The 13,758-nt window shown below is 42.8% G+C and overlaps 1 protein-coding gene across 1 annotated transcript in view; it reads right to left on the reverse strand.

Annotated features, from left to right (window-relative positions):
• TTN (titin) overlaps positions 1-13,758 on the reverse strand; it is a gene marked incomplete at its 3' end in the record, with an annotated part of 102,830 nt that overhangs the window by 31,550 nt on the left and 57,522 nt on the right. Inside the window, exons 47-75 of the mRNA XM_010074370.1 lie at positions 13,346-13,627; positions 12,947-13,225; positions 12,293-12,571; positions 11,916-12,194; positions 11,505-11,792; positions 11,106-11,384; positions 10,724-11,005; positions 10,338-10,616; positions 9,949-10,227; positions 9,576-9,854; positions 9,180-9,467; positions 8,805-9,083; positions 8,383-8,664; positions 7,976-8,254; positions 7,555-7,833; positions 7,171-7,449; positions 6,754-7,041; positions 6,279-6,557; positions 5,792-6,073; positions 4,911-5,189; positions 4,521-4,802; positions 3,724-4,002; positions 3,312-3,599; positions 2,827-3,105; positions 2,447-2,725; positions 2,066-2,344; positions 1,675-1,962; positions 1,259-1,546; positions 117-398 (exon numbers count right to left, since the gene is read on the reverse strand). Coding sequence (XP_010072672.1) covers positions 117-398; positions 1,259-1,546; positions 1,675-1,962; positions 2,066-2,344; positions 2,447-2,725; positions 2,827-3,105; positions 3,312-3,599; positions 3,724-4,002; positions 4,521-4,802; positions 4,911-5,189; positions 5,792-6,073; positions 6,279-6,557; positions 6,754-7,041; positions 7,171-7,449; positions 7,555-7,833; positions 7,976-8,254; positions 8,383-8,664; positions 8,805-9,083; positions 9,180-9,467; positions 9,576-9,854; positions 9,949-10,227; positions 10,338-10,616; positions 10,724-11,005; positions 11,106-11,384; positions 11,505-11,792; positions 11,916-12,194; positions 12,293-12,571; positions 12,947-13,225; positions 13,346-13,627 — 8,163 coding nt within the window. The remainder of the gene's footprint in view (positions 1-116; positions 399-1,258; positions 1,547-1,674; positions 1,963-2,065; positions 2,345-2,446; positions 2,726-2,826; positions 3,106-3,311; positions 3,600-3,723; positions 4,003-4,520; positions 4,803-4,910; positions 5,190-5,791; positions 6,074-6,278; positions 6,558-6,753; positions 7,042-7,170; positions 7,450-7,554; positions 7,834-7,975; positions 8,255-8,382; positions 8,665-8,804; positions 9,084-9,179; positions 9,468-9,575; positions 9,855-9,948; positions 10,228-10,337; positions 10,617-10,723; positions 11,006-11,105; positions 11,385-11,504; positions 11,793-11,915; positions 12,195-12,292; positions 12,572-12,946; positions 13,226-13,345; positions 13,628-13,758) is intronic.

Below are 13,758 nucleotides of genomic sequence, written 5' to 3' on the forward strand. Positions count from 1 at the left end.
CCCCACCCGGCAGCCACCAACTGCCATAGCACCAGCTCCCTGTCCAAGGGGATGTGCAGCAGGAAGCGGGCCAGGAAGCCAGGGATTCTGGTGGTGTGTGGAGCCATGCTGCTAACCTTTCACTGCAACTGAAGTGCTGCAGCTGGCTGTGCCAGCAGAGTTATGGGCTTCACATATGTAATCGCCGGCATCTTCAGTGTTGGCACCCAAGATGGTTAGCATCGTCACGGACTCTACAAAGGACAGGTGGATCCTGTCGCTCGCCTGGAGTGCCTGATCATTTTTATACCACACGGTTCTGATCTCTGGTGTGCCAGTGATTTTACATTCAAGTTGAACTGTATCCCCCTGCTTCACGAACCGCAAAGCTTCAGGCTTCTTGATGAACTTGGGAGGTTCTGCAGAACAGAATAAGTATGTAGAGAGTGATAGTATACCTGTTTGCCATGTGAAATCTACAGTGCTGAGCATGAGTTATGGGGAACACAAGAGTACTGGGGCACAAGAAAGCAGCTGGCTGTATCCCCAACCAGAGTTTCCTCTCAAGGAAAGACGCAAGATGGAGAAAAGAAGGCGAAGAGAACAACTAAAACTATGTTCTGTGAACTTTGGAGCCTGCTGCATAAGGCAGCTGGAGCTGTAAAAAACACATGAAGGATGATTGCTCCACCCAAGGGAAATTTTACTGTTACCTTTAAGGGGTGACAATATCTCCAGTCCAGCATGAAAGATTTTACAAACCCTTCACCCCCAAGAGCATCAGAAACACGGTAAGGATAGTTTCACTTGCTTACACATCTTTAAAGCATAGCTCTGCATGAAGAACTTAAGTGATTCATAGTCTAGATTAAAACAGCAATTCAGAAATCCAGTTGAAATCTGTAGCGAATTTGTAGAGTCACCAATGCTGGCCTACAAATGCAAGGTAGTTGTATTTACCGTATCACCATTTTCCATATAGTAATTGCTATGTATGAATACCACTGTGACTGTAGTTTAACCACCAATGACAAAGTAAAAAGTTGGGTGAGTGCAACTCTCCATACAAACAGCTTCACAAGGGGACCTTTCCCCTTGGAGACTTTGCAGACACACAAAGCTTCTATTGTCATGCAGTATGACAGGAGAATGTCACCACATGGTGTATGTCTGCTTTCTGGAAAGCTAATTTCTATATATTTACAAACTGGAATAGGTGGAAGATGAGACTCAGTAACAACCAGTAAAACACACAAACAAAGTGACTTAATCTTGATACCTTTGACACTGAGTTGGGCAGAGCAAAAGTCTTTCCCAGCTTCATTACTAGCTTGGCAAGTATATTGGCCAGAGTCCCCTTTACCCACTCTGAGCACTCGGAGGTGAGCTGTGTTGGCTACAAAAGTAATATTGAAGTTTCCTCCAGTTCGTATCTCCCGACCATCCTTGGACCAGGTGATGTGTATTGGCTGGGCTCCAGTAACATGACATTCAAAGTCAGCACTTTCTCCAAAAGGCACATCAATAGATTCTGGTTTGGTGTCAAAGACTGGTGCTTGCTTCGGTTCTAGAAACACAAGAAAACAGTGCAATACTCATACCTCTCAAAAAAGCTAATCCAACACACAGATACCATTGCATGTATGAAATGGGAAGGATGAAACTTCCAGGGTAAAGTTTTGTAAGCCAACACACCTGCCACTGTGAGCCTAGCACTTGTGGTGGCAGTGCCCACAGCATTGGTGGCTGTGCACAAGTACTGTCCAGTATGATTCATCTCTGTTCGCATCAGTTGCAGCACTGCAACGTTATCTACAAATGATGTGTTCACATTGTGGTCATCGCTTAGCAGCATACCATCTTTATGCCAAGTCACAGTAATGGGTTCTGAGCCATTGAGCCGACACATAAATTTAAGGGGTAAACCAACAGGGTGCTCAATGTCCTTTAATTTTCTTGCAAAGGAAGGTGGTCGTTTGCGCTCTAGAAGAAAGCAAGTAAAACATAAATATGCCCCAGGAAGCATTTTTTTAAATAGTTTTGCAAGAGAAAAAGAATTTGTAGCAAGCTAATATAAAGTCATCACCTTGAACTGTTAAGAGCGCCTTTGTAGATGCAGTTCCTACACTGTTTTCTGCCTTGCAGATATATTCTCCACTGTCATTGCTATCCACTTTGTTGAAAATAAGTGTAGCAACATTGTCTTTAAAGAATACTTTGTATTCAGGAGTAGATCTGAGTTTTGTATCACCTTTGTACCAAGACACCGTGATTTCTGGTGTTCCAGCAACACGGCATTGCAATGTTGTATAATCCCCAACTGACACCTCAAGAGGTTCCAAGTGTGTAACAAAATAGGGAGGTTCTACAAAAGAGAAGCAATTAGAAAGGCTCACTATAGTGCCAGGCCTCAGAAAGCATACACTAGAAAGAACAGGCAAGAAAAAGAAGCAAAGGGAGCACACACCTAAGGTAGAGACTACAGCCTCACAAACATCTCGTCCTGCCTCATTTTCAACATGGCAAGTGTATTCTCCTGCATCTTCTTTCGTGCTCTCAAGTATTTCCAGGATGCAGGATTTCTCTGTGGTGGTGATGCTACACTTCTGAGACTGAGTGATGGTGTGGCCGTTCTTTTTCCATGTCACAGAGATGGGCAGGCTGCCTGTGTAAGTGCCCTCCAGGATGATGGGCTTGCCAGGCTCCACATACTGATCACTCAGTTTCTTCACAAAGACAGCTGGCTCTAATGAAGGGTAAGAAGTCACAAATGTTGAGCACAACAGGACAAATGGAGGGAAGGAAACAATATTGTAAGATAAATAGAGAGACGCAATATTTACAAACCTTTTACTGTAAGGTGTGTTGTACAATTTGCCCTGCCAGCATCATTAGTCACTAGACAAGTGTACTCTCCACTTTGGAGAGGAGTTACATCAAACAACTCAAGCTCTACAATGGAGTCCTCCAAGTAGATATTGCATTTGTCCCCTGGCACAAGCTCATTTGCCCCTCTAAACCAGTTCACCTTAAAAGGAGGGGTTCCTCTGATAACACATGTAAAAGTGATGCTTGTGCCTGGCAAGACATCCAGAGGCTCTGGTGTCCTCTCAAAAGAAGGTGGTTCTAAATACACAAGAGAAAAAGAGAGTTAAGACAGGTTGCTACAGCATAACCCTCGCAATTCCCCACACATACTGAAGATAAAGAACAAAATCCTTATTTTCCAGTCAATAATTTTCCGCAAGTATATTTACAAAAGACCATAGGCAATTCCAAGAGAGAAAGAGAAAAGAATAGCTCAGAGAGCTTTCTGACCATCATATACTGACCTTGTACGGTCAATACAGCACTGCATTCATCTGAACCAGCTATGTTGGTAGCTTTACAGGTGTAAGTTCCAGTATCTGAGTTGCTCAGTGAATTCACTTCTAAAATGCATAGGTTATCTGAAAATGAGATTTGATGTTTTTCCCCATTGACTAACTTAAGTCCATTTTGGAACCAAGCAACAGAAATAGGAGGTGAACCCAACACTTTGCATTCCAGCAATGCTGAGGAACCCAGGACACAAGGGGTATCCTTTAGTTTTCTTGTGAAAGACGGAGGAATGATTCGATCTGCATAAGAAAACATAATAAATCCATAGTTAGAGAGAAAGGAGGGAAGGAACGGAAGAAAGGAAAGAGAATATGACCAAACAGAAGTTTTTGTAAAAGGCAGAAGACAAACTATCCAACCAACCTAAAACATCAACTGATGCTGTGCAACTGCTTTTCCCCACATCGTTCTGCACTGCAAAAGTGTACAATCCACCATCTTCCTTTTCTGCATCCATAATTTTAAGTGTAGATACTTTATTGATGAAAGTAATTCTGTATTTTTGGCTGCTGGTCAGCTCTTTGCCATCCTTGAACCACCCAGTGGAAAGCTCTGGTGTGCCTGCCACTTTGCACTCCAAAGTACAGGCATCTCCTACAGTAACTCTCATTGGCTCTGCTTTCTCTACAATGACTGCAGGCTCTGGAAGGAGAGATAGGCAACATGTATGGTAAAACTGGGATTTGATTAGTACTAGCTGTAAGTATTATAGCACTAAAAGATGGAGCTTACACATTTGATGCTAAGGATATCTCAGTTTGTTGGGCTGGGGAATTTTTCAGCTGTTTTTCCCACCCTCTATTCTACCCTAAACTAGAGATTTCAGATGCTCTCCAAAATGAAGTAAAAATATTTTAGAACTCCTAGGAGAGAAATACAACTGTCTGTCCCTCTCCAAGCAGGCCCAAGCAGAAGACACAACATAGAAATCCAGTCAACTGGATCCCATCACAGTGTAGAGGCCTATGGTTCCTTTCAGCCCTGTCCCTGGACAAATAGAATTAAGGAACCTGACTACAGCTTGTTGGGGACACAAGGATTCTCTGTTTTGATTGTTTTGAACTTAGGGGCATAAGCAAAGCATACAGCTGACACTAAATAGCCGAGTTCCTAACTTAAAAAAAAAATAAATCTTTTATGAACTTATGTTTTTTACCAACCTAGAATAGTTAAGGTAGCCATGCACTCGCGACTTCCAGCATCATTTCTGATCTGACAGATGTATTTTCCAGCATTGCTTGTTTCTGTGCTCAAAAGTTGTAAAGTTGCAATATTTTCCATAAATGTGATCTTTGTTTTTTCACTTTCTCTAATAATTTCCTCTTTGTCTTTAAGCCACTGCACAGAAATTGGCTGGGAGCCCTCCACTCTTGCCTGTAACTCTACTGGTTCACCAACCACAACAGTCATGCTGTTGATTTTAGTCAAGAATTTTGGTGGTTCTGAAGAAGAAATATGCAGTTATAGTAAATAATCACAGTGTCTATGTAAAGAAGAGCAATGAAGTGCCATTGGGAGCACTGCAGAACGTATATGTGTCAATACTTTACCTTTCAGCTTCACAGTGCAAAAACAAGTGTCACTTCCTACGTCATTCTGGGCTTTGCATTGATATTCACCAACATCTGCAGCTTCAACATTAAGAATGCGAACACTTGTATGGTAGTTTTTGGCTGTAACTTTATACTTCTTACTACTGCGGATTTGTCTCCTGTCTTTGTACCAGGTAACATCAAATGGCGGGGTTCCTGAAATCTCACATTCCAGGTTAACCTCCGTTCCTTTGAGCATGTCTACTGGAGAGGGCTTCCTGCTAAAGACTGGAGGTTCTAACAAAGGAAGAAAGGAACATTTTTAGAAAAGAATCTGGAGCTATTTGACCAACAAACAGTTTACTGATAGCAGCTTCTACACAGTGAGACTGCTGAGAAAATCAACAGAATGGGCAGGGACCTTCCTCATTTTCTGGGCACATTATGAAACAATCTTGCAGGTAGGTGAGCATTCAGGGCTCTTAGTTCCTCTGTAAAAAAGGTAAACAGAGGGGTGATCCTTGGCAGAGAGTGTACAGGGCTCATTTACTGGTAGTAGTCTCAAATACAGGGTGTAAAACCGACACTGATCAGTTTGGGTCTGTTCTTTTTCTTCATATTCCAGCTCCTTGGTATAGCAATTCCCACTATGGTCTGTCTTGGACATTGATAATCATAGAAATGGACAACACCTAGCTTAGGACTCATCTGCATTAAGAACAACACCTCTCTTGTTCAGGCACTGGCAGAGGGGGTGAGGGGGCATCAAGAAACAAACATGACATGAAGAAAAAGGCAATCCTGAAATAATAAATTAATCTCATATTCCTGTGGATTTCCAAGGGATAAAACCACCAGGGAAATACAGGATGTACTCAGAGAACAAGAGGACAGCTAACCTTTCACTGTTACTTTGGTGCTACAGCTGGCCTTGCCGGCAGGATTGTGAGCTTCACAGATGTAGTCACCACTCTCATCAGTACTGAGATGATTCATTTCAAGGACGGCCACAGAGTCAATGAACGATGTCCGGAATTTTTCACTGGCAACAATTTCATGGTCATTTCTGAACCACAGTACCTTCATCTCTGGAGATCCACTTACTTTGCACTCAAGCCGGGCTGAGTCACCCTGCTTGACTACTTTTGCCGCCTCTAGCTTCTTAGCAAATTTGGGTGGTTCTAAAAAACCAGAAAAGTCAGGTCAGGAAGGTTTGAATTAATACTGGAAAGAAAAGAGGAGGGAAAAGAGCTAAACAACTGTGGGTTGCAAAGGTAGGGTAGGGAATTTGCTCGACAGTGTATCAAAGATCACTGAGGTGGACTTGGCAAAAAGGGAAGAAAAGAAATTGACAACAAAGACTGCAATACAACAAAGAGTGCACACCTGTTACCACCAATGTTGTAGTGCAAGAGTCACTGCCAACATCATTTGAAATGTGGCAAGTGTAGTGCCCACTCCTAGAGGTATCCACTGAATAGAGGGTTAAGAACCCAGTTGACCCTTCAATCCCAATGAAACAAGTTGGACCAGATACAAGTTCTAAGTCTTCTTTGAACCACTTTACTGTAAAGGGTGGTGTTCCTTTTAGTGTGGCCTTGAACTCCACTGTGGAATCTGGGATGGCTTGCTGGCTTTCAGGCTTTACTAAGAAGCTTGGTGGCTCTGCAGTTTTTAAGAAAAAGAAATGTTCAGTTACATCAGAAATGTCTAAGAATGAAGAAAACCAGTGAGGTAAGCATGGAGACCAAGATTTCAGCATTAGTATTAAGAGGTATAAGAGTGTTATGTTAGCATAAGATTCAAGATATTTTCCCAGCCTCTATCATAAATAAGAAGAAGTAGTAAAAGAGTTTCAAACCTTTCACAGTCAGGACAGCACTGCAAGAATCGTTCCCAGCAACATTAGAAACGCTGCATGTGTAATTTGCACTGTCTGCCAGCTCTAGATTAGCAATCTCAAGTGACATAGTGTTCTCATGGCACAGGCTTCTATATTTTGCACTGTCAGTTATCTCTTTTCCATCCTTAAACCACTTTGCAGTAATGGGGAGTGACCCAGAGACTTTGCACTCCATTTGGATAGAAGATCCCAGAATGGTATCCTTCTTCGTTAGCTTTTTGATAAATACAGGAGGAATTGATTGATCTGCCCAACACAAAAAAAATGGCAAAAAACACACTGATTACCTTCTTGCCTATCTTTCATGAACAAAGATTATTATTTTTTCATTCACTCCTTGTTGTATTGGCGAATTTGCCAAATGATAATACAAACCTAGCACAGTCAGAACAGCTTCACAGGTGCTACTTCCGAAGTCATTTTCAACCTTAAAACTGTATGTACCACTATCCTCCTTTGATACAGGTTCAATCCTGAAACTGGCCACATTGTTTTCAAAGCCCATTGTGTAGTACCTACTGGGCAGGAGCTGTTTGCCATCTTTGTACCATTTTATTCGGAGCTCTGGTGTCCCAGCCACGGTACATTCCAAAGTCACAGGGTCTCTTTCAGTGACTTTAAGTGATTTAGCTTTTTCTATGATCCGTGCAGGCTCTAAGGTATAAAGTGTATGAAAATGGCAGTTAGCTACACAGACAGGGGACTGACTTTCCAAGTACTCATCAAAGGTGAGCTTGAAGTGTCACACCTTGTACACACCTTGTACAAAAAGCAAAGCAAAGCACTTCTCCATGCCAGACTCATTCTTTGCCTGGCAGGTGTATCTCCCTCTGTGGCTGAGGTCAATATCAGTAAGCTTCAGTGTGGCCACACTGTTCTCAAGGGTAATATGGTGGTGTTCATCATCTTCTAGTATTTTCTCATCTTTTATCCATGACACAGATAAGGGTTGAGCACCTGCTATGATGCACTGGAAGACTGCAGTACCTTTCAAAATGCTAGTGACGTTCTCCAGCTTCTTGACAAAGGATGGTGGCTCTGCGGTGTGAGGTTTTGTTTGTTGTTGGAAGAGAAGTCATGGAAAAGGAGGAGGGGAGAGAAGGGTCATATAAAGTCATCCTAGTCACTACAGTTTAGCTAGGGAACATAATGTTTGGGGTATGCTTCCTAGAGGACCGACCTTTTAAGCTGAGCCTTGCGCTGCAAGAACAGCTCCCACCTTCATTTGATATAATGCACTGATATTCACCAACATCTGAGACGTCACAGTTAGTCACATTAAGAGTAAATACTGATTCTTTGGTAGAGATGGCATATTTCTTGCTGCTGAACATCTCCTTATTGTTCTTCAGCCACTTCACCTCAAATGGAGGAGTACCAGTCACTTCACACTCGAGTGTGGCCTCCAAACCCTTCACTACCTCGGTGGGTCTCAACTCCCGAACAAATGTTGGAGGCTCTACAAAGAGGAATGAGGGGAAAGTAGATAGTAACCTTGAATGGTTTTGAGGGGAGAGGAAGCCTCCCCTACTCCATCACCACAACTATGTGGCATAGCTGGATGATGACAAAATGTTCAAAACCAACCTTTTACTTTCAGCTCGATGCTGCAGCTCTCACTACCTGCATCATTGTGGGCTTCACAAACGTAAATCCCACTATCCGACACTCTGGCTTGAGTGACTTTCAAAGTGGCTAAACCGTCTATGAAGGAGATGCTGTACTTAGCTTGGTCAGTCACTTCATTCCCATCCAGGTACCACGTGACATGGATCTCTGGTGTACCTACTACCTGGCACTCAAAAGTGGTCGACTGTCCTTCACGCAAAGCTACTACAGAAGTTGGCATCTGAATAAATCTGGGGGGCTCTAGAAGATTGACAGAAAAGGTGAGGCTTTATAATATTCAAGGTGTCATAAAGAAATACAAGAATTTCCTACCCCTTCCCCCCAAAATTGCACAGAAAAAAATAGAACCACATAGATGAGAAGAATGTTGGGTTGCACACCTTTTACAAACAAAGCTGCTTTCCAAGTTGCAGACCCCACATCATTGCTTATCTGACAAGTGTAGTTCCCCGAGTCAGATGTCCTAGCTGAGAAGAGCTCCAGCACACTAGACGTGTCGTCCTTCCAGACAGATCGAGTGGCTCCAGAGAGGAGCTCCTGGCTGTCTTTAAACCACTTTATCTGCAGAGGAGTAGAGCCTTTCACCAGTGCTTTAAACTGAACCCTAGCATTGGGCACAACCTCTTGGGACTGTGGTTTTTCCACAAAATATGGCGGTTCTGTAACATGCAAAAAGGAAGAGGATTACTCTCAGATAGGGGAATTCCAAAATTATGAATGAGAGACCTATCACAAGACAAAGAAGGAACTCAAACCTTTGACTGTTAAGAATCCACTGCATTGGTTGCTTCCTGCCTTATTTGTTGCTTCACAGGTGTAGGAGCCACTGTCTGTGCCTTCCAGTTTATTGATTTCCAGAAATGCGGTATTATCATGGAAAGAGTATTTGTGCTTTTCACTTGCTGTTATTTCTTGGCCATCCTTGTACCACTGGATACTTATAGGATGTGAACCAGACACTATGCACTCCAGGTGGACAAAAGACCCCTTAATGCTGTCCATTTTCTTGAGCTTTTTGGTGAATTTGGGTGGTATAATGAGATCTATCCAAGACAAAGACAAAGTGTGAATTCAACCTTGATTGGCAGATGTCAGCTCAGGAGAAAAGATTTTGTATGTAAAAACAATGATAAAAGAGAGCCCATACACACCTAGGACGTTAATGCTGGCAGAACAGCTACTGCTCCCAACATCATTGTGAACCTCAAAAATGTATTCCCCACTATCTTTCTTTTCTGCATGAAGCACCTTTAGGACTGAGACAGTATCTGTAACACTGATCTTATATTTTGGGCCTAATGTCAGTTCCTTGCCATCTTTGAACCATTTGGCTGTAATATGTCTTGTTCCCGAAAATTTACACTGCAAGGTTGCTGGGTCTCCCTCAGTCACATCTATTGACACAGCCTTGTCCACAATTGTAGCAGGTTCTGTTGTAAACAAGGAGATAGAGTGTTAAGGGCATCTGTAAAAATCACAAGGGAACCATCTGAGATCACTGCAAGCTCTCAGGGTAGGACCAACCTTTGACAGTCAGCAGAGCAGAACACCTCTGAATTCCTGCCTCATTTTTAGCCTGACAGAAGTATTTCCCGTCATGTTTCAGTTCAATAGACCTCACCAGAAGAGTGGCAACATTGTTGACAAAGGTCATTTTGATATTGTTGTCTTCAATCACTTCATCATTATCTTTCAGCCAGGACACAGTGATGGGCAAGGAGCCTTTAATAGCAGCCTGAAACACAACTGTGCCCCCTCGAAGGGAACTAATGTTTTCTATCCTCTTCAAGAACTGTGGGGGCTCTGGCAGGAAGAAAGTGGCTTGGTAAGTACAGGTCTGGTGCATGACAGTGTGGCATGGAAAACACACTGGGATAAGAGCATGCTAGTGGCATTCTGCACCTTGCACTAACCTTTCAGTGTGACCTCCGAACTACAGAAGCAGCTCCCGACATCGTTTGTCACTCTACACTGATACTCGCCAACATCAGAAGCATCAAACCTGAAAACGTGGAGGCTAATCAAAGATTTCTCAATGCTTATTCTGTGCTTCTTACTGCTCTGCAAGGGTTTATCGTCTTTCACCCAAAACACTTCAAAGGGAGGTGTGCCAAGCACCTCGCATTCCAAAACCACATCAGAATCCTTCAAGACCTCTACGGATTGAAGCTCCTTGCTAAAATAAGGCGACTCTATAGTGCAAAAGAGAGAGTGCAGTTTGTATTAATCATACTTTCGAAGCCTGTAAAACTGCACTGAGTTTAAAGAGACAAACTGTGTGGCTGGATGTCACACACACCTTTGATTGTAACAACACTACTGCAAATATCTTTTCCAGCATCATTTTTGGCCTCACAAATGTATTCCCCACTGTCTTCAGTCTCAACCTCTGTAACATGGAGTATTGCCAAGGATTTTACAAAAGACATCCTGAATTTGTCACTCTCTTTTAGCTCTCTATCGTCCTTGAACCACGTGATTTTAATCTCAGGAGTACCGGTGACTTGACAGGTCAGTTCAGCATATCCACCTTTCTTTAACAGAAGGGTTGGCTCTAGCTTCTCCTTGAAGGCAGCAGGTTCTGTGGATTTAAGAAGAGTATTCAGGAAAAATAAGGCAGGAAACAGTGCCACTGGGTCAATCCAACAGCTGAAAGTTTAAAAGAGAATAAGTATGCAAACCTTTTACAAATAGATTTGCACCGCATGTTACTGAACCAGCTACATTAGAGACTTTGCAGGTGTATTTTCCGGAGTCTGTTGGTTTGACTGCATAAAGCTCCAAGTAACTTGCTAATGCTTCTGTCATAATGTAGCACGCTCCTCCTGTCACCAGCTCAGTATCACCTTTAAACCATTTCACTGTCAGTGGTGTTGTGCCTTTAAATGTGCCTTTAAAACGTACGGTGGATGCAGGCAGTACATCTTGGGACTCTGGTTCTACAGTGAAGCTGGGTGGCTCTAGATTGCATTGAAAGGAAACAATTGTAAAGAGTAAGACATATGGCCTGTACTTTGGGGAAGAAAAGTATTATCACATGAAAAGTAAAACTCCAGAAAATGTGAAATAAATGGCCAAACCTTTTATAAACAAAGTGCTACTGCTGTCTTTGCTACCAGCAGAGTTCGTGACTCTGCAAATGTAGACCCCAGCATCACTTGCATCTAGGTGTTTTATTTCCAAAGATGCAGAGCCCTCTGCAAACTGCACTGTGTACTTGGCACTTGAAGTGATCTCAGTGTCCTGTTTAAACCAAGAGACAGTCATTGGAAGAGAGCCTGAAATTTTGCAGTCTAGACGGCACGAGGTGCTAATGATGCTGTCAATATTCTTCAGTGGCTTAGTAAAGAAGGGAGGAAGAGTGCGATCTGTTGAGAGTGAAGAAAAAAAAAGAAACCAACACATGAGCAAAACAAGCATGCAGTTCTGCTTCTGGCTCTCTTGGGCTCAGAGCAGAGTAGCAGGGCTCTTTGCAAAGAGTCAGTACCAACCTAGCACAGTGAAGCTGGTAGTACAAGAGCTGATGCCCACATCATTGGATATCTCAAAGGTGTACTCGCCACTGTCCTGCATTTCGGTGGCATAAAACTTGAGCTGGGCAATGTTATTTTTAAAGTTGATCCTGTATTTTTTGCTGGCAGGTAGTGGCCTTCCGTCTTTGAACCATTTGGTTTTTAGCTCTGGAGTGCCTGTGACAGTGTACTCCAAAATGGCTGGTTCCCCTGCTGTTACCTGGATCATTTCAGATTTTTCAATGATCTTGGCAGGTTCTACAACAGAATTAAACAACTGGTGTTAAGGACAAAAGAAAATTGCTCTTTCTTTCAGGTGGGAGAGAGTGCGGGCACCACAGCACTACTCCACTGACCTTTCACTGCTAGTTCACCAAAGCAGGACTGACTTCCTGCATCATTCTCAGCCACGCAGGTGTATTTGCCTCCAGAGCTCAGCTGGACACCAGTAATTTGTAGTGTTGCTAGACCGTGTTCAAATGTCACTCTCACTTTGTTATCATCTTGAACAATGTCTTTGCCCTTCATCCACATCACAGAAATAGGCTCTGAACCTTTCACTGCAGCCTGTAACGTAATACTATCTCCAGCCAGAGCGGTCACATTTTCAATTTTCTTAACAAAAGATGGTGGTTCTAGTCCAAAGAAAAGAGACAAAAAGAAATACTCATCTTCTACCACATCATCCCACGAAATCTGCTGCTTAAAGACAGTTTTATCAGACAGAATTTGCAGTACATGGAGCAATTCAGCTAAAGAGCAGGTAAGGAGAAGAGCTGCATCCCCCAGCTGGGAGTTAATGCGTGGCCCTTGAAGCTCTATGTCCTTCAAATTTACAGGTTTGGCGCCAGATAAGAGTTAAGATATACACAATTTTTTTAAGAGAAGAAGAAGATACTCTCCCTCCCCACCCTCCCCAGCCACCCACAAATCCAAAGAAAAGAAACTTTAAGAAATGGGAGTTTCTTGCCAATCCCTTCAGTAAGTGGAGTTTTCTCTCTTTCACTGACCTTTCAAGACATATGTTGCACTGCATATGCACTTCCCGACTTCGTTAGCTATCACACACTCATATTCACCAACATCTGCACTATTAAATGAAGACACTTCCAGAGAAATAACAGCTTTATGAGAGGTCAACCTGTATTTTTTACTACTGCGAATCTGTTTCTTGTCTTTGTACCAGCTAATCTCAAATGGTCCAGTGCCAGCAACCTCACACTGAAGAACGGTGTTTGTTCCCTTCACTACCTCTGCTGGTTCAAGTGTTCGGATGAAAGACGGAGGCTCTATAAAAGTAGCAAGAAAGAATCAGTCACCCATGCCAAAAAAAAAAAAAGAAAAAAAAAAGAAAAAGGAAGGTAAGGTTTTTCTCAAGAATGGGACTGGCAGCAGCAAGAAGAACAGACCTTTCACAACTACTTCAGTGGTGCAGCTGTCACTTCCAACCTCATTTACAGCTTCACATGAGTAGCTCCCACTGTCATCAACTTTCATCTCCAAAATATCTAACACAGCCACTGAATTGACAAAGGACATCCTGTGTGTGTTGCTTTCACGGATTTCCTTATTGTTCTTAAACCAAGTAACCTGTATTTCAGGAGACCCTTTGATTTTGCATTGAAGGCGTGCAGAGTCACCTGGAGTCAGTAAATAAGATGGATCGACCTTCTTCACAAAGGATGGTGGTTCTAAAAATGGGAGGAAAAGGGGAGGAAAGGGGGAAGAAAAGGGAAAAGGAAAAGAGAAAAAGAAGGCTGTAATGCAAAGCTTTGAAAGATTGGTTCCTAGCACAAGAGCAAAACAAGACTTCAGAAAGATC

The sequence above is a fragment of the Pterocles gutturalis genome, unplaced genomic scaffold (genome assembly GCF_000699245.1).
Source record: "Pterocles gutturalis isolate BGI_N339 unplaced genomic scaffold, ASM69924v1 scaffold17022, whole genome shotgun sequence".
Lineage (NCBI taxonomy): Eukaryota > Metazoa > Chordata > Aves > Pterocliformes > Pteroclidae > Pterocles > Pterocles gutturalis.